Source organism: Amblyomma maculatum, chromosome 8 (assembly GCF_055883805.1).
Source record: "Amblyomma maculatum isolate TAMU_Amacu chromosome 8, ASM5588380v1, whole genome shotgun sequence".
In the NCBI taxonomy this organism is placed as follows: Eukaryota; Metazoa; Arthropoda; class Arachnida; order Ixodida; family Ixodidae; genus Amblyomma; species Amblyomma maculatum.
Window position 1 is genome coordinate 92,740,185 of NC_139351.1, and position 17,806 is coordinate 92,757,990.

At 48.5% G+C, this 17,806-nt stretch overlaps 1 protein-coding gene across 3 annotated transcripts in view; it reads left to right on the plus strand.

Annotated features, from left to right (window-relative positions):
* Window positions 1-250: 250 nt before the first annotated feature.
* The window catches only part of LOC146181821 (uncharacterized), a 64,606-nt gene continuing 47,050 nt past the window's right edge, over window positions 251-17,806 (plus strand). For 2 of the 3 annotated variants that reach the window (XM_084576821.1, XM_084576822.1), the window contains exon 1: window positions 15,832-16,126. In XM_084576821.1, the coding sequence (XP_084432947.1) occupies window positions 15,895-16,126 (232 nt within the window). In that variant the 5' untranslated portion in view covers window positions 15,832-15,894. Of the gene's footprint in view, window positions 579-15,831; window positions 16,127-17,806 lie in introns of those variants that run through there. The other variant, XM_084576823.1, reaches the window with a different exon arrangement.

Here is a 17,806-nt window from a genome sequence, read left to right on the forward strand (position 1 = left end):
ACCAACGTTATTTATCAGCCCATAAATTGTAACGCACATTTAACAACTTTCAAATCTGCCTGCAAAAAAATATATTTGTTTGTTTCAACGAAATTTGTGTTTAAAGTTTTTTTATGCTTTACATCTTTACATCGTGGTGCTTTACGGCTTTACGTCAAAGAAAATAACGTATGTTATCTCTCTACTACACGATGCAAAGCAGCCGGTGCTGCCATCTGAAGGCTTGCTCACCACTCTTTCTCAGGACATCCTCCTCCTCCTTTAGCCTTTCTCGCTTTGTGAGCGCTAGGCAAACAAAAATTCCAAATGAATCTGCGGCGAGTTTGAAAAGACTCCGAGCGGCGGGTGAGCACTTCGCGCGAACGCGTTTTATGCTGAAGACGTTACTGAGCAAACTCGCAGTAACAGTGTGCTGGGCTGGCGGCGCCCTGTGAAACGTCGGCGGCCTCACATGTGTTGCTCCGACGACGAAGATGCTCTTCGCTGGGTCGTGCTCGTGCGCCTCTTCTACGGCAGCGGTTTCGGCAACACTTGGGAGTACGCCTTCACCATTCACTCGATGAACGTCCGACGCCTCGGTACGTTGTGGCATATTCTGCCCGATTATCGTATCGAAACCGTGCTGCAATGTGATCGAACGCAGTTCACGAGGGTGTGTGCAGGCCTCATCGCACATGCGGCTTCCACGTCCGTGAATTCCGTTACGATTTGGCATCGCAAAGGTGGAAAGGTTGTAAAAACAAAACGCCGGGCGAGCTGAAAGTTCGCCGCGCTCTGCACTGCCATGCGGCGCGCTACGCACGTTTGACACATATGCCATGCTAGCATAATATATTTTGCAACAGCAGCTGTGCTTTCAAATGACGCTGCTTCTCCCGCGAGGTAGATGTAATTATGTTGTAAGGAATAACATTTTTTCTGGATGGTTTGATCGCCGTGCCCCGGTAGATTGCGAAATAGACAAGGCGTCTGTTTCCACAGACAGGTGTATCTTCTTTGACCACTCGACTCAAGTCCTTCGCGATAAGGACGCCTTATTCAACATTGCGCGGGTTGCGCGATAAGACGAGAAAACGAGATGAAAAGAAAGAAATCACGGCAAAATGACAGTGCTCTGCACCACACAAATTGGAGGGTATGATAGAGTGCCGAGAAAGGCGAACAAGTAGCATTTTCGCCCGTCGTCGTCACGTAGTTGGGTGGGAAGGTACGGCTGCCGCGCGATTGTTCTGGGGTGCACTGAAGGGTGAAACGCGTCCCTGAAAGCGTCGACATGCGGACCTGTCAGTCACCGGTCGAGTCCTAGATTCACCGCCGCCCTGTCGTGAGGAACCTGTATATGGGAGAGAAGCACAGCACTTCGGAATGCTGGGGTCCAGAGCAGACATCGTAATTGGTGTGTATGCATGCATATATGTGAAGCATATATTGTCCTGTTGTTTTCAAAGGTTGCGGAACACATATGCGCGATAAAAGGTCATTATCTAATGAGCTTCCTTTTGCTTTCAATTTCGGAACAGAGGAGATACAAATCTCCAAATACGCACAATCACACAGCGCGCGTTTCAGGGCATTTGTCGTTATAAAAATAAAACGGAAATTGGGGTTGTTGGTGGGAATCACTTGCTTTCAGTGCTTCCTCCTTTTACCGGAAATCGAATCGCGGAATCGAAACTGAGCTTTATAGACGGCTTGAGTTTTCATCAGCTTTGAAGTGTTGTGTTCTGAGTCTTGTTGAAGTCGGTTGTCTGCTCAAGTTTGTTTCGTGACTTCACTAAGAAGCTTATGTTATTAGTGTTTAATCATGTGTTTGTTACCTGGGCCTGGTGTTGACGTCAAATATATCATTCGCCTGTTTTCAGTTTACATTAGGTTTAGCAACAATGAAAAACAGCAGCAACAAAAAAAAAAAAAGGCATCGCTCCGAATAACAGGCTTTTCGATATAGCGAGAAGTTCGCTTTAACGAGTTCGCCGCCGCTCTTTCCCCCCGTATATCGTCGTTTGGGGCGGGCAAGATAACGTCAGCTCGCTGACGGCGAGGTGACGTGATCACACTCAACTTTCTGTCCGCTTGCTGGAATGGGATATCGATTTTTCGTTTTAATTTCTGCTTATTAACCGGGAGTCTGCCCACAGTCCTTGACGGTTGGATTACGCGACTAAAGAGAGGTCGAACGTGTCATTTTTCTTTTACGGCGGAGCGCCGCACTTTATTTGCCGTTAACTGAGTTTCTCTTTCCATGCGTATAAAGCCTTCTCTTTACTATCCGTACAATCTATGCCGCCGTTCTTTGTAAGGTGAGCAGTTATTCGCTTTATGCTCCCCTGCCTTCTCCAACTCCTAAAGAAAACAAGGGTAGACAAAGCACGCGAAACGCCTGGCCAAGCTAAGGCCAGCTGTCAAAATTAACCCTCGGCCTTAACTGCCTCTCAGGCAACTCTTGCGAGGCGTGAAGCGAGCATAATGAAACTCCGGGTCGTGAACATTTTAGTTTGTGTTTATAAACGTCTGTGTGAGTATATCAATAGGAAGTCGTGTTACTGTGGCGTTTCAGAGAACTACGTTCGCCATCTTGCACCCGTTACTTCGTTGTTGCATGTATTTGCGCTGTAGCGAGACATTAATATTTATTCCCTTGTTCCTACAAGCGTGTTGTTAGTTGCTTGTGACGACTGTTGTCAATTGCGTGGTTTGGGAGCACAAGCAGCCACGATAATGTACACATTATGAATGCGTTTTTTTTTATCTTTCTCTTCATTTTGCTCGGTCTGCTGAACCATTTGCACTCGAGAAATTATCCGCTATTTTCTGTTCCTTCGTACTTCTGAGAAAACACGTATGGCCACCATTGCTGCCGTATCTGTATAGTCGCTACTGTGTGTAACTTTTTCCCAAACGAGCAATCTGAAACTGTGTTCGACTCTCCAGTATGGCTGCAGATACAGCGCGCGCACCGTGTTTGATTGCCCTCTTAATCGGCAATCAGCGCGGTTGAGGCGAAGGGGGTGTTGGAGGACCTTGTTTCTGCTCCTGCTCCGGCTAGCTGCTATTCTCGGAATCGCCTCCACGGGCTGTACTCTGCGGAGACCGACGCGTGCGCCGGAAACGCCCATTCTGGAACCGCTTTGGATTGTGTTTTATTTTTATTTTATTTTATTTTTTTTCTCTCGTCGAACGTGGGTGGCTAGCGTGACCGCTCACTTGGCTCCCGTTGTCGTAACGCGCCTGCACGACGCCCCACCTGTCTCTGTACATCTCTTTTCTTTAGCTTAGTTCGTCGGGTTTTCGCTTCTTGCGATGGCGTTAGCTGCCATCGTTTGTTATAACCACTTGCGCGGAAGCGCGTCGTTGGTAGGAATGACGTCGTCATCACGTGACTACCATTAGAAGAGACATCTGGGCGAGTTAGTACGGTGACATGATGAATAAACAGCGCTACAGACTAGGACTGTTTATTCTTGACCTCCGTCCTAGTCTTTAGCGCTGTTTATTCATCACACTACCATTAGACCTGTCATAACCTGCCATCACCCATGAAATCAACTGACCGCATTTCTGGGCCATATATGTCTCATTATTCCATTGGCATTGCCCACATGATCCGCGGTCAGCTTTCACATCATCTCACCCTTTCGCAACTTACTTTTTCTTTCACGGTATCATTATCATCCTCTGTAAACGATGTGCTCTTCCAATCATTCTCTCACTCCGTCGCTCTCTCCGTCAACTGCTGAGAGGCGGAAAGCCCCCGGTGACTGCCAAGCGCTGTCTGTGCAACGGCTGGGCTGTTGCCGTGTCTTATGTACACACATAACAGTATAGGTCCCGTACGCGTCCTGTGGCGCGCGGCGTCGCTTGTGGTTTTTGTTTGCCAATCCACGTGTCTCCGCAGACGGCGCCACCCGAAGACAATGGGTGAAATGTTTGTCCGTGCATCGCAGTGCGCCCAGCAGCGGAATACCGGAAAAAGGGGTTACGCAAAAATCTCTAATTAGGCCGATAAGCAGTTCTCTCGAGGATGCTCAGAAAATCGAGGGGAAAGTAGGAGGTGCGGTCTATGGTACAGCAGCTGAAAGCTTCAGTTTACGTAATTGTGACGATACGCGTACTACATTGAAGGCTTAAAAAGACGCGCGTCCTTTTCATGTGGAGTACTACCGGTTCAATGTGTGCAGTATACTGATAACGCGCCAGGGTGGCTTATTGACTATGTTGAGCCCAAGGTCGCGTGCTCGTATCCCGCGGCTGCTGTATTTCGATCGAGGTGACGTGCCTATTAAACGCTCGTGCCATATACTATATGAAATGTTAAAAGACGTTGAAGGACTCCTGGTGGCCTAAATAGACCTTTTTACAGTAGCGTACACCTCTTGCGGCCGCCAGGCAAAGTACGATTGACGGAATGGATTAACGAGAATTTATGCAGAAATTCGTTCCTATAGTAGCGGGGTGGATTTATTTTCCAAACGGTAGTTGAGTGCAGGGCTGGTCTCGACTAGCCTGTGCAGAGACGCGTGAGTCATCTTTGAACATACCTTGACATACCGGCTTTTGTGACGCTAAATTCCACAAAGCGCAATTTACTGCTCCCGTTCACCGAAAATTCGGCATTGGCGTTGTGAGCGAAGAACCACGAGCATGGCATTGACAGGTGGTTTGGCAGGAGCTGCCAACTCGGGTCTCTCGTTTCATGTAGGAGAATTCACGTGACCCCTAGGAAACGCAGGCACGTTCATACGGATTGGTTAAAGCGGGGCTTTATACGAGGGCTAGTAGCCTACGGTGGAGTTTAAGTGTCCGCCATTTTCGATTATACTTCCAGCCATTTTATACTGGCATTTTTCCTTTTTTACATTCACAACATTTCATGACTTCACCATTTCACATATTAACCATCAAATGTTAGTCCGTCGCACTCTTTGGCCTCAGATGCTCTTTCGCCAGTAAACATTATTAATCATCGTAAGTGTCCCCCGTAATTTTATTAGTGGCTGTGTCTGTGGTCATCACAATTCATTTACTCATCACTGTCTTCATAGAACGGCAAAGGCCTGTAGGCTTCAGCCCTGCATAGTGTGTACTCAGGCTTCTGCTGATGATGATGGTAAAAGCAAACTCGGAGACGCAAATGTACAGGAAACGCAAACGGCAAGCATATAGTGTCATGCTAAGGCATATAGATTGCCGCATGAATCGCACTTACCGTATGTAACGTTTTTTTACTTCAAGGAATGAGAGAGGGCTTAGATGTGTTACCTGTGCACGTTCTTTGGTTTTACCCAGTGTACTTGTTCAGCTTACCGGTATCGCTCAAGAGGAAAGCATACATCACAGTTTCTTCTTATTCTGGTACTCACATATGGGGCTTGCTTGCCCTCTTTTGTAGGCTTACAAAAAGTTTAGCAACCGCGCGGAAAGCGCATTTAGGTTGTAGTGTTGTGTTTTCAATGTCGCACCGATTTTGGCTTTCGTCTGTATGTGAATACTATATGCAGCCGGCGTGAGTTATTATTCGTAGCCACCGTTTAAACTTCTCCTCGCCTTTAACTGTCCCGTTTTGCGGGCGGCGCACACTGGGGCGCTTCAAGTTGCTAACAGAAAACTCTATTTAAAATTAAAAAAAAAAAAGGAAAGAAAGAAACACAAGGCGAAAGAAAAAGAAATCTGGGCTTACCCCGTTCGGTGTGTCCGCTGGGAGAAGTGTATGCGTACGTGTTTCCGGTGAAGACAGTGTAAAACCTGCCTTGTCGAGGGAAATCGGACCAATCTATGAACACACCGCTGGCTGCTTGTGAGAGATTACCTTAAATGTCATCTGGAATTAAGAACTAAATGCAGCGTTCTGCATAGACGTACTGAAAACTGCTATAACACTGTGATGTATATGTGTGTGTGTGTGGGGGGGGGGGGACGAATCTTAAATATGCTTTATTTTTCAGCAACACAGAACCGGACGATGGCGATGTCCATATGTTTTGATATTCCCTTTTTGTCCCACAGAAAAATAGGCATTTTCGAAGCCAGTCAACTTAGGCGGTCACAGTAGTGGTGGAACCTTCAGTGGACCGAGCATTTCTTCCCACCGCAGGCTTGCGAAGGATAAGAAATCATATTAAACGAGTGGGGGTAACGCCAAGTCAGAAAGTCAGAGTCGATAATCGAGCTGTGTAATAGCGATCTTATATTTATCAAAGGACTGAGAGGTCGTTTTCTTCTTTTCGGCTAGCCTTTCGAATGGTCATATAACCTATGGAATATGATCGTGTTTTATCGCTTGTCTCTCTTCTGTAAGGCTAATTCCCTGCCCTTGCTGAACAGATTGTGGACGAAGTTGTGTGTTCCTTTTTTATTTGCCGCACTTTTACCACACGTCGACAGTTGAGAGGGATCACTTCAAATCGGAGGTGTATAATGCTGGACACTCCACGTTTGCGCCCACGATCACGAATGGGCGCGGAAAGTTTTGCGGATCGCAATCATTTCGCACACTCGTCATAATGCATACTTTGGGTTCGTTGTACACTAATCGGAAGTCGTGTAAGCTATTTTTCGTGCGGTAAGTGGAGAAGGCTCGTGCTCTTATTGTTGTCTGTCAGCCAGCCACTTGGAGGAGTCCTTCTCCGTTGAGGCCGATAGCCTCACTTCCTGTACTATCCGTGTCCTTGACGCCCCTGTTTCTGGGCAAATCCACAGCAAGTGGCGAACATCAACCTCTGCAGCAGGGCGGAGTCAAAGTTCGCGGCACCCGCCACGCATGCAGCTTTGCCATGTTCGGGCCGTATTGGAGTTCGTTAGCATTATAATCCCCATCGGCATCGCCGTATGTCGACACCACTTGCCACGGATGACATGCAGTTGGCAAAGTCTGAAAATGGCTGCCACAGAAAGCGCCACCCCCCCCCCCCTCCCCCCCTCAATGAAGCATAATGACTGACGTTGCCTGAATATGACCCAGCGAAGAACACAACAAAGTCGCTCAACAGCTTGCGTAACGAAGTTGAGCAAAGAACCGTTAGTGACCTGTCTTGCTTACTTAGTGGTGGCCTAGCTGGTTCTGAATATACTTGGGACTACTAGGCTGCATTTTTCAATTAAGCTTTACTGAGCAAAGAAAAAAATACAGGGCAGAGTATGTGAGAAACCACGAAGAGAATGCTTCCTTATTTTGTTCACGACAAGGTTATCTCTGAAATTGAATATTATAGATTTTAGGTATCACAGGGAATAAAAAGTTAAACGGGGCAACACATATTAACTAATATTTGTGTGGGAGAGTCGCGAAAGTTATGGGTTTTACGAAGAAAACTAAAATGTGCTCTTGTGCACGGGAATAAATCGGCTTATTAGACTTGTGTACGGCCATCACTCGAACATGCTTCACCAGTGTGGGATACCTTAACAAACAAAGACGTCTCGTACATTGAAAGAGCATAAAACAGGAAAGCTTTAAGATTCATATTTGCAAAATTTGAAAGGATGTTTCTCTGTCACAATTGATGCCTATAAATAATATTAAAACAATGGAAACACCTAGGATTATAAATCGTTTGACATTCTGCTTTGACAGGTAAAAACAAGCTTTCACAATGCATCAAATCTCCATTAGCAAGAAGTACTCGTAACATTCACGAGCACTCACTTCCACCAATCTCCGCTAGAACGAATGCATTTAAATAGCTTCTTTCCTAAACGGTTTTGACAACTGGGACTCCAATGCCAAAATCTGCGTTTAAAAGCGAAGACGTCATTAGCGAGCTGGAACGCGTCTTTACAAATTTAATTTGTACTTTTATATGCTGCCAAATATGTGTTTTTATTCTCATGTTGTATGCAGACAATGTGTTTTTTTTTTTTTTTCACTCCTGCTTGGACCAAGAAATGTCTTGCAGCATTTTGAAACAAGATAGAAAAATTTGAGGGTCTCTTAGATATATCTTAAGAGGAGAATGGCGAAAGCCTACCTTTCCTCTCCTATCATTCGCCTCTCATCATTTGCCTCTTATTGGATACATATATAATTGGTTTAAGAAAGGAAGTCGCACTTTCTCCGGCAAGTGTGCGTTTGGAGGGTAGTTGTGCCTGTAGGAAGAAGGAAAAGAAAATGCACGGGCCTGCTGCTGTCTCTGTAGCTGAGCCACCTCCGCTGCCTCGTTGTGGCTGTAGGAAGAAGGAAAAGAAAGTGCACGGGCCTGCTACTGGCTCTGCAGCTGAGCCACCTCCGCTGCCTCGTGCGGACAGAAGAGAGGAAGTAGAGAATAAAGAAGAAGGGGGACAGAAGAGAGAAAGTAGAGAAGTAATAAAAAGAAGAGAGAGAGAAAGACGTGCGCCGCAACAACAGCCGTCGTCCACCACCTAAGCGGTGGCGGGTGCAATGACGGCCTACAACAGATAAAAACTTACGAGGGACTTTAGCGGATAAAGTAGTGAAAAGCGAAAGCCTGAGATGTCTCATCTTGTCTAGCGTTTCTGCCATCTGCAATCCCACACTTGAACGTGTGCCAAGGAACGCCACACGACAGCCGCCACAAAAGCGGGACACACTTTGTCCTCGACAGTATGAGCCATTAAAGGCTATCGCCTTAAAAATTCGCTGGTAGGCTAGCCCACGCCGCAAGTGGCGTTGACCTACCCAGACCCGTAGGGCCAGGAACAACCACCCTTCACCCCTGCGGTACCTCCGCTGCCTCGTGCGGACAGAAGATAATGATGATGAAAACGGTTTTTGAAAGCCACATTGGCTTAGATTAAGGGAAGGCTGATCGGGTCCCTAGTCCGGGACACCGTTGGTAAAAGCCGCTTCCCGCGCTCTTTCGACGAGGGCTCGTTGTTCCTTGAGATCCGAGCTGGACAGGGTCGCCTCACAGCCATCCCACGTTTGCTGATTTATTATGTCAATACTGGTATTTTGTTGACAAGCCCATACCATATGGTATAAGTTTGCCTTCTAGCCACAAAATTTGCACTGCGCCGAAAGGCCTCGGGCCTGTTGTTGTTGTTGTGGCTGTAGGAAGAAGGAAAAGAAAATGCACGGGCCTGCTACTGGCTCTGTACCTGACCCACCTTCGCTTCCTCGTGCGGACAGAAGACAAAATAGAGAAGAAAGGAAAAATAAGAGGGAGAGAAATACGTGCGCCGCAACAGCCGTCGTCCACCACCGAAGCGGTGGCGGGTGGAATGACGACCTACTGCAGATAAAAAATGGTGGCAGGCTAGCCCCCACCGCAAGCGGCGGTGACCTACCTGTCCCAGCCCCATCAGGGCTAGGAACAGCCACCCTTCACCACCTCCTCGGGCTCAATGGCGTGAAGTGTTGCTGGATTATTAAATGACATAGTGTGTAACCTTCGAAGGTGACACTCTTCTAATTTACTTCTTTTTCTTTCTTCTCTACATTCTGTCGTCTGCGGATAGAAAGAGAATGTAGAGAAGAAAGAAAAAGAAGAGGGAGAGAAAGACGCGCGCCTCAACAGCTGTCGTCCACCAACTAAGCAGTGGCGGGTACACTGACAGCCTACAACAGATAAAAATTAGGTGACAGGCTAGCCCCCGCTGCAAGCGGCGTTGTTGTTGTGACTGTGGGAAGAAGGAAAAGAAAATGCACGAGCCTGCTACTGGCTCTGTAGCTGAGCCACCTCCGCTGCCTCGTGCGGACAGAAGAGAGAAAGCAGAGAAGAAAAAGAAGAGGGAGAGAAAGACGCGCGCCGCAACAGCCGTCGTCCACAACCTAAGCGGTGGCGGGTGGAATGACGGCCTACAACAGATAAAAATTCGGTGGCTGGCTAGCCCCCGCCGCAAGCGGCGTTGACTCCCGTCCCAGCCCCGTAGGGTCAGGAACAGCCACCATTCACCACCTCCCGCACTGCCCAAACGGCGTTGACCTGCCAGTCCCAGCCCCGTGGGGCCAGGAACAGCCTCCCTTCACCACCTCCATGTCGCGTGGCGTTCCTTGGCGCGCGTTCAAGCGTGGCATGGCAGATGGCAGGAACGCTAGAGAAAAACTATAATAATAATCTTGTGGAATATGACAGATCTCGCGCACAACATATCTCTTAGGGATTTCGTTCCACGAGCCTAGAAAGGCGTTCGCCTTAAAAAAGCGCCCCCACAACTTTTATTCATATTTTCACTTGATATGCATTCAGTATGATCAATCTCACGCGCTTCAATTCTTCGACCCTCCTCCGTAAAATAAATGGTTGAGGGGGAGAGGGAGGAGGAGGAGGAGAGGGGGGGGCAGTAACAGTGACAGTCAGCAGGCCCCTGTCATGTGCGCACCTTTCGAACCCTTTTGCGGTAGATACAACGTCGGGGTACAGTGATAGACTCGATAAAGCGCGTATCTGCGCTACTGTGAAAACGTGTGATATGCTCCGGTTACTGTCATCGATAGATATCCCATGCCTGACGACCGCTTTCTCCGGTCTCCCTTGCCCCGGCGTTCCGACCTTTATTTGCTACGCAGCGCACGCCTGTAGCAGTTGTGTTTTGTAAAAGTGTGTGTGTGTGTGTGTGTGTGTGTGTGTGTGTGTGTGTGTGTGTGTGTGTGTGTGTGTGTGTGTGTGTGTGTGTGTGTGTGTGTGTGTGTGTGTGTGTGTGTGTGTGTGTGTGTGTGTGTGTGTGTGTGTGTGTGTGTGTGTGTGTGTGTGTGTGTGTTGTCGGGGGGGGGGGGAGCTGCATGTGCATGCGCTGGCGGGGTATGGTGAGACAGACAGAACTTTGCTTTCCATATGATACGTTTTTAGCAGAGAGGAGGGAGAGGAAAGGCTGGATGTTTTAACCTTTCATAGGACAAAATCCCTTCATGGTCTCGTTTTATACGTTTCGTTTCGTCCTTCGCCATTGGTCGCTGCTATCGGTGACGTGGAGCGCTGGGGATGATGTCATGCTGTTCGTGACAGAACCGCACTCTGACGGACTGGCACCAACGAACGGCGGAGCACAAGATGATTGTTGTGGCTGTAGGAAGAAGGAAAATAAAAGTTTAACACGCCTGGCGAACTTTATCGGCGCTAATTGCGGACAAAGAATGCGCAGCGAATTGCCATAGTACGATCCCTGTGCTGCCACTCTGGTCGGACTGGATGTGGCGGCAGCGCAAGGTAGTAGGTGGGGCAGGGTTCCGCAGCCAGACCGGCCATGCCAGGTTATTGGTCGTCTAGCTGCTTCGATCCCTCCTGTTGCTTTCACTACTGATGCCACCGCAGATAACGCGTTTTTATTTATCTGTTTAAGAACTTCACTCATCGTCGGCTGAACGGAGCTCCGACATAGTTATTTCCGACTCCTCCTGCAGCTCCTGGAACAGCTGTTGCTGAGAGCGGCCCTTTATGAGGCACTTTTGGCAGCAGGCAACAATAGCCCTCGCGGTGCTCTTCGAGGCGTCGTGAGACAAGAGCGTTCCGGCGAAATTGCTGTTTGCTCTACGACGCGACACGCGCTCGCCTTCTCCCTGGAGCTCAGGCGATGCGTGTACGTCGGGCGTGCCCCGAACAGCTGTTATCCGGCGAGCGTGCTGGCGGAGAGGCCTCACACTTCCGCTCTTGCTGTTTCCTTTTCGCTTTCTCTGTACGCCGTAGTTTTAGTTCTATGTGCTTGCAGAACCCCTAGAACATGATGGTGATCACTGTCGTATTCATCATCATCAACTATGGCAAGTTCTCAAGGGAGCGAAAACATTTCCCAGCGACCTCCAAATATCCCCGCTTTTAAGGCAGCGCCGCAGCCACGTTTGTCCTTACTAACTTTCTTACTGAGCACATCTCTCCATTCATAACCCATTCGGCCGCCTTCTTTGCCACCCCTGGCCATTTGACCCACTTCTTATCGTGAGGATGAACGCAGCTAGGTCATTACGCGAAAAGTGTCAGCGTTGTCGGCTGAGATACCGATTCTGAATCGTCTAGATCTGTTTCTGTAGGCCCTTTGTTTTACCTAACTCTAGCTCTACTCAATTAATGTACAAGTCGAAAACTGATTCCGTTCGTCGCAACGACCTTTAACAAGTTATACATGCTGGTATACGATGCATGTGTCCGCTTTACTAACTACCTGTCGTAATTGCAGTATACTTCCTGTTCCGGATAAGAAGAGTAGAACTAAAAATTTAGTAACTGAAATAAAGAACTAGTTGACATATTTATAGCAACGTTCAAGATATAAGGAAAAGAAAGAAAGCCGAGCATGGTGGGCAGTGCCACCGTTCCTCTTCTCTTATAGCTCATCCAATCCATGTGCGCTGTCACTGTATACTTTGACATGCGGCTTTAACGCGTGCTGTAGAAGTTCCCAAAAGAATCGTGTTGCCTTCTATGGGCAGTCTTATTCTGTGTAGTCGCTACACAGCTATGCAGTCATTTTTGCCGAGATCTCGGGTGTGTTTTATAAAGCGCAGCTGTTTTCGTCTCGCCGTTAGATGTGTCATCTCAGCTACACGAGAACAAAGTTGCCCCGTAGAAGCAACAATAGAATTCTCACTCGGGCAGTGAAGTGCTCCAGTGTGTATAAAAGTCACGCATGGTCACTGGCTATCCAGCTTGGGTTATCAGTTATATATTGTTTGGTAGAAATGGTTTGCTTTGTGAGGTTTAACGTTCCAAAGCGACAATGATAGACGCCGTAAAGACGCTCCGGAAATTGCGACCACCTGGACTTCTTTAACGCGCACTGACATCGCACAGCACACGGGTGCCTAGCTTTTCGCCTCCATCGAAAAGCGGCCGCCGAGGCCGAGATTCGATCCCGCCTCCTTGGGCGCAGTAGTCGAGCGCCTTAACCACTGCGCCACCTCGGCGGGGCGTTTGGTAGAAATGCTAGACGAAGATGTTAGCCTCGATCGAATGGATATCTCGAAATAAGGGAGAGATTTTCAGATTACAGTCATTGTCAAGTCTAGAGCGCAGACAGTTTGTTTCTAAGATTTCTAGTGGGGCTTAGAGCAGTCGTAGAAGTCTGGTACGTGCAAGTCCTTATATCTATCTCAAGGGGATGGTCTTACCTACTGTAGATTTGGAACACCGAGGATTCGGTACGTTCCAGGCGGTGATGGTGAGAAGCAGATCCCCTGCATGGGCTCTAAACTTTTGACAAAGACTACCTGCTTCAGAGAGTGAGATGCGTTTCGGCACTGGTCTAGCCCGGCGTTACCGCGGGCCTGAATGCAGGTCTTTAAGGCAAGATCAGTTATTGGGTGAACTCATTGTAGCTTTTGGCACCGATCCAAACAGATAAAGCCAAGACAAAGCAAGCCAAAAGATAGCAAAGTAGACAGAAAAGCAAAGAGGGAAGAGATGCTATCGAAGAACAGGGGAGGTAAAAAAGAGGAAACAAAATACTGACTAAAAAAAAGCCACTGCTTAGTTAAAACATAAAGACTGTCCCGGATTGCTTCAGCTAAGCCACATCATATATTGTGAAGTGGCCGGAAGGAGATTCTATTGGTTCGTTTGGAAAGGTGAGGTTCTCTTCGAGCAGCATGCACGCGAAAGCTTTGGCGTCTGCCCTGATTGCAGTGTCATATAGGTACCTCGTGTGACCGTCGATTTGTATGACAATGGCGACTACACGCTGACCAGTGTATGTCGAAAACGAGCCATTTCTGTAGACCGACGGGAGCAGCAGCTGTCCTGTACCTTGGACGCAGCAAGGAATGATTTGTGGGCAGCCGGCACGGGAACAATAGCTGTACAATGAGTGCTCGAGGACGGCTGTCGGGGGGGGGGGGGGGGCAGCTGCAGACAGCTGACGACGAATGGATGGATGTTCGTTTCCACCCTGGCGAAAGTGAAAAAGGATCTTCGAGCATCGCAGATGTTGGCGGGGACAGCGCTAGCGGCGCCAAGGACAAGGAGTAATTAGAGAGATTTAGCATGCCGTGATCCGCGATCCGCCACCGTGACCCTCTACCGCTCGTGGGCGGGGCGCCCAAGCTGATTGGTTCCGATGCGGCAGGTCAATGTGCCGACATCAAGTATGTGGCGCCATCTATCGGCATCAAAGTTATCTGGGCATGCGCAATGGAACGCGCGGTGGCGGATCACGGTGTGCTAAATTTCTCTATTAGATCGATTTAGTTTACCATGAACCGCGATCTGCCACCCTGACCCTCTACTGCGCGTGAGTGGGGCACACGAGCTGATTGGTCCCGACGCGGCAAATCTGAGGGGCAATTTGCCGACATCCATGTATGTGGCGCCATCTATCGGCGTCAATGGGGATCTTGGCATGCGCAGTGGAATGCGCGGTGGTGGATCACGGTAGCGGATCAAGGATCACGGTAAACTAAAACTCTCTATTACGTTCCAGTGAATGTTGCATGTCGAAATTCTAGGAAAAAGCGCAGAGTGCGAGACTCCGAAGGGACACCTCTGATGTGCAAGCACTGATTGGGAACAGACTTTATAAGGAATTGCCAACCTACTAGCCCAACCTAGTTCTGATAAAGTCAGCGAAACTTTCCGCAGTATAGATTTCGTGGTCTAGGCATTGGCCCCTACATATTTGAGCAGATGGGTCAACTGCACACCAGCACACCATTCAGAGGTTCATATGGATTGCGGGAAAAGCTATTTTTCAATGCGTGGCTATATCGCGCTTGGTGTCATGGTGTAGAGGGAATACAGTTAGGAATGATGGGGGGAAAAAAGAGCGGGGGTGGGGGGGGGGGCTTCGTATATTCCGCGTCGCTGTCTAGTCGCACTCGAATACCTCCACATTGACACGGATGGTTGTTAGTAGGATAGTTGAGGAATTAGGCCCATATCATCGAAGATGAGTCCATATGATTTCCATCGAAGTTTTGGCCTGAACTATAGTTGTCGGATTGCTTAACTAACAATCGGGGTATGGGTATTAAGCAGCGTAATACATAGCAAAGTGACGCTGCGATGCAAGACTAAACGGCTGATTCCTGCTGGAGAGAGAGAGAGAGAAAACTTTATTGTCGGGAGTAGTGTTACTGAGTTTTAGTGGGAGAGCCAAGTGGCTATTAGCTGAATAAAATGCGCAAGTGCGAGGTGTTCTGTCCATTTGAGAGGGGGCGAATGTTTGACTCACTGAGTGCGGACTCCTGCGGCTTCTCTTGGGCTGCCACGCGTTTCAAATTTTTATTGTCCTAGGCCTTCCTTCGTGCCTCGATGTGGACGACTTCCGCTTTAGAAACGTGCCGTCGAAGAAAACGACCTTGCGGGCGTCTGACATTCGCGCTTTCGAAAGGATAGGCGGGGGACGGCGTTATTGTGCAAACCGCAACGGCGTGCCTTTGGATAAGAGATGACACTGCTGCGCACCGATGAAAAGAAAACAAAATACAAAAAAAAACGCATTTGGATGGAAGGCTTCAAGGCGCCGTTGAATGCGTGGGGCAGAGCTCGGATTAAGTTTCAAAAATGAGTTCGGCCGTTGCACCCTTCGAAACTATTTCAAGTGCGACCGCAGAGCCCGGAGCGTACTAATCGGCGACGCGTCCGTGGTAAAGAGACGCCAAGGTCGCGTTTTATCACCTCGCTGCGGTCAATTCCCATCCTCACCTGTACACTGCGGAAACATCACCTTGTCGACAGCCCGCACACCTTTTGCGTGCGAGCGTGCGCGAGAGAGAGATTGCACGCGCCTCTCGCTGCATCGAGGGCTATCACGATAAGAGAAGTGCGACCATCACGAGGAAGAACTGCTGCCGGATACGTGTGTGCAGATGTGTGTGTGCGTTTTTACTTGCGCGTGGTGATCGTGTCTTCGCGATAGCAAGGTTCCTGTCAGTCGCCATTGTTGCTGCCGCTCACATTCCCCGTTGCTGCCTCAGCTGGCAAGACTGTCGGACGGGTATTCAAGTCGTGCTAGCCCTTGCGAGTCTGCGAAGAACTTCGCGGAGTCGCCGCCGTGTCGGTGGTGCTCAGGATGATCCGGCCTTCCGTCGACCAGGAGTGTCGGGGAGAAGAGGAAGTTTGTTCCGGTTTCGCGCTGGATGACAAGCGAGGTGCCTCTTGGTGGGTGCTATCGGTTCCCAGACGCTGCCTGCGCTGGGTCGGAAGTCGTCTCTGGAGCTTGCTGGTCTTCGGTTTACTGTGGCCGTATTTCCTGATCCGGATTGTGTGTCGCGCCTGGCTGCGTCTCCTCAAGGGCTGCTTGCGTGAGTGTCTCTCCCCTTCCGGTCGGGTTTCGCGCCTTGTCGTCGGGTCGAGTCGACGAAGCGTTCATGCACGCGTTCGGCGTGAGCAGACCCGTATAGCTTCCCTATGATCGCTACCGCCTTATTGCTGGCTGGACTGTTGCTCTCATGTGGAGCTTAGTCACGGTTGATGCTTTTATGGTGCGAGGTTTCTGTGCATTTTCTTACCGAAAGAAAAGAGCAGAAGGAAAACGGTCTGTGCTGGTTTCAGTGTAGCTCAAAGGATGACCGCAGTTTTCAGAGTTAATGCAATTTTGAAGGCGCTATTCCGGGATTGTTCATGAGCTTATTAATACCTTTATTGATAAAAAAAAATATCATTGTTCGTAACTAGCGTTATTGGTCTTGTTGATTTGCGGGATATGATTTCCTGTAACTATATTGACTACTGGCGCAAAACAGAACGACGCAAAAGCACATCTGTATGCGGCTTGCGTCACGTAATTCGTTTCGCATTGGTCGAAACGTACTGTTCGTCAGTTGTCGGTCTTGACAAAGCGCTGTTTATTTTTGGAAATAACCTTACAAAATTCATTATTTCACCCCTTTCTTTGTGCAACAAAAATCGCATACGGAGACATCGAGGGTTGCTTCGTTTACTCTGACACCACCGGGTGCAGTGGTTACGTTTAGCAGGACTCCTGTCAGGAGTCGGTTATAATTATTTCTAAATCTCTCTAATTCTAATTTCTCTACAATTTTCTTATATATTTCTAATTCTCCCTATAGCGTTCGTGTCTCCTCTTAATCTGGCAGCGTTTGTATTGGTTTACCGCTACGGCTTCGCTGGAGCTGCTGACAGGATAGATAATGTGTGTGGTCGCGCTTTCTCTGACCAACACAATGGAGCTGTGACCTTTTTAATCTTCGCTGAGCTAGCCTCTCGGGTCGTTCCGTCATTACAGCTCATAGATAAGCGGAAAGAATGCATACACACTGCAACCTTGCGATGTCCATAAAAGCTGGGGCGCCCATGCACGCGCTGATAAGAGGCGGATGTATATGGGTGCTATCGCGAGGCCACGTTTCGCGGGCATTTTTCCCCCTTCCTTATGTGTCACCTGCGGTTATATTGCTTTGCCTGTCAATTTTCTTCGCTCACTGGAACACAAGGACCACTCGTAAAAAAAATTACGAGGGACTTTAGTGACTAAAGTAGTGAAAGGCGACAGCCTGAGTGCCGCATTCTGCTACGCAACTGGCACTATTAGTAATTTATTAATTAATCAATTATTCATTTATTGATTAGTCATTAAATAGGAAACAGATTAATTGCTTAATTTATTAGGTAGTAATTACTTAATTGATGAATAACTTAATTAGTCATTAATTAGTGATCAATGAATCATTTAATTAGTGGTTGATCAATGGCATATGGCCATATAAGGCACGCATTCGCGTATACTGTGGTGGTGGTCTGTGATTGGTTGAGACCTCTATGACGTCATCCCGCTTTGGCCAATCAGAGCCGCTGCAAAAGCGGGACACATTTTGTCCACGACAGCATGAGCCATTAAAGGCTTTCGCCTTAAAAGCTGGCTTTTTCCCCCTCTCCGATTTCGCCGTTGTCATTCCGGTCCTTGACCTTGGACGAGCATGCCTCTGACAGGTGACATGGGTTGGCACTGATTGGTCGGCTCC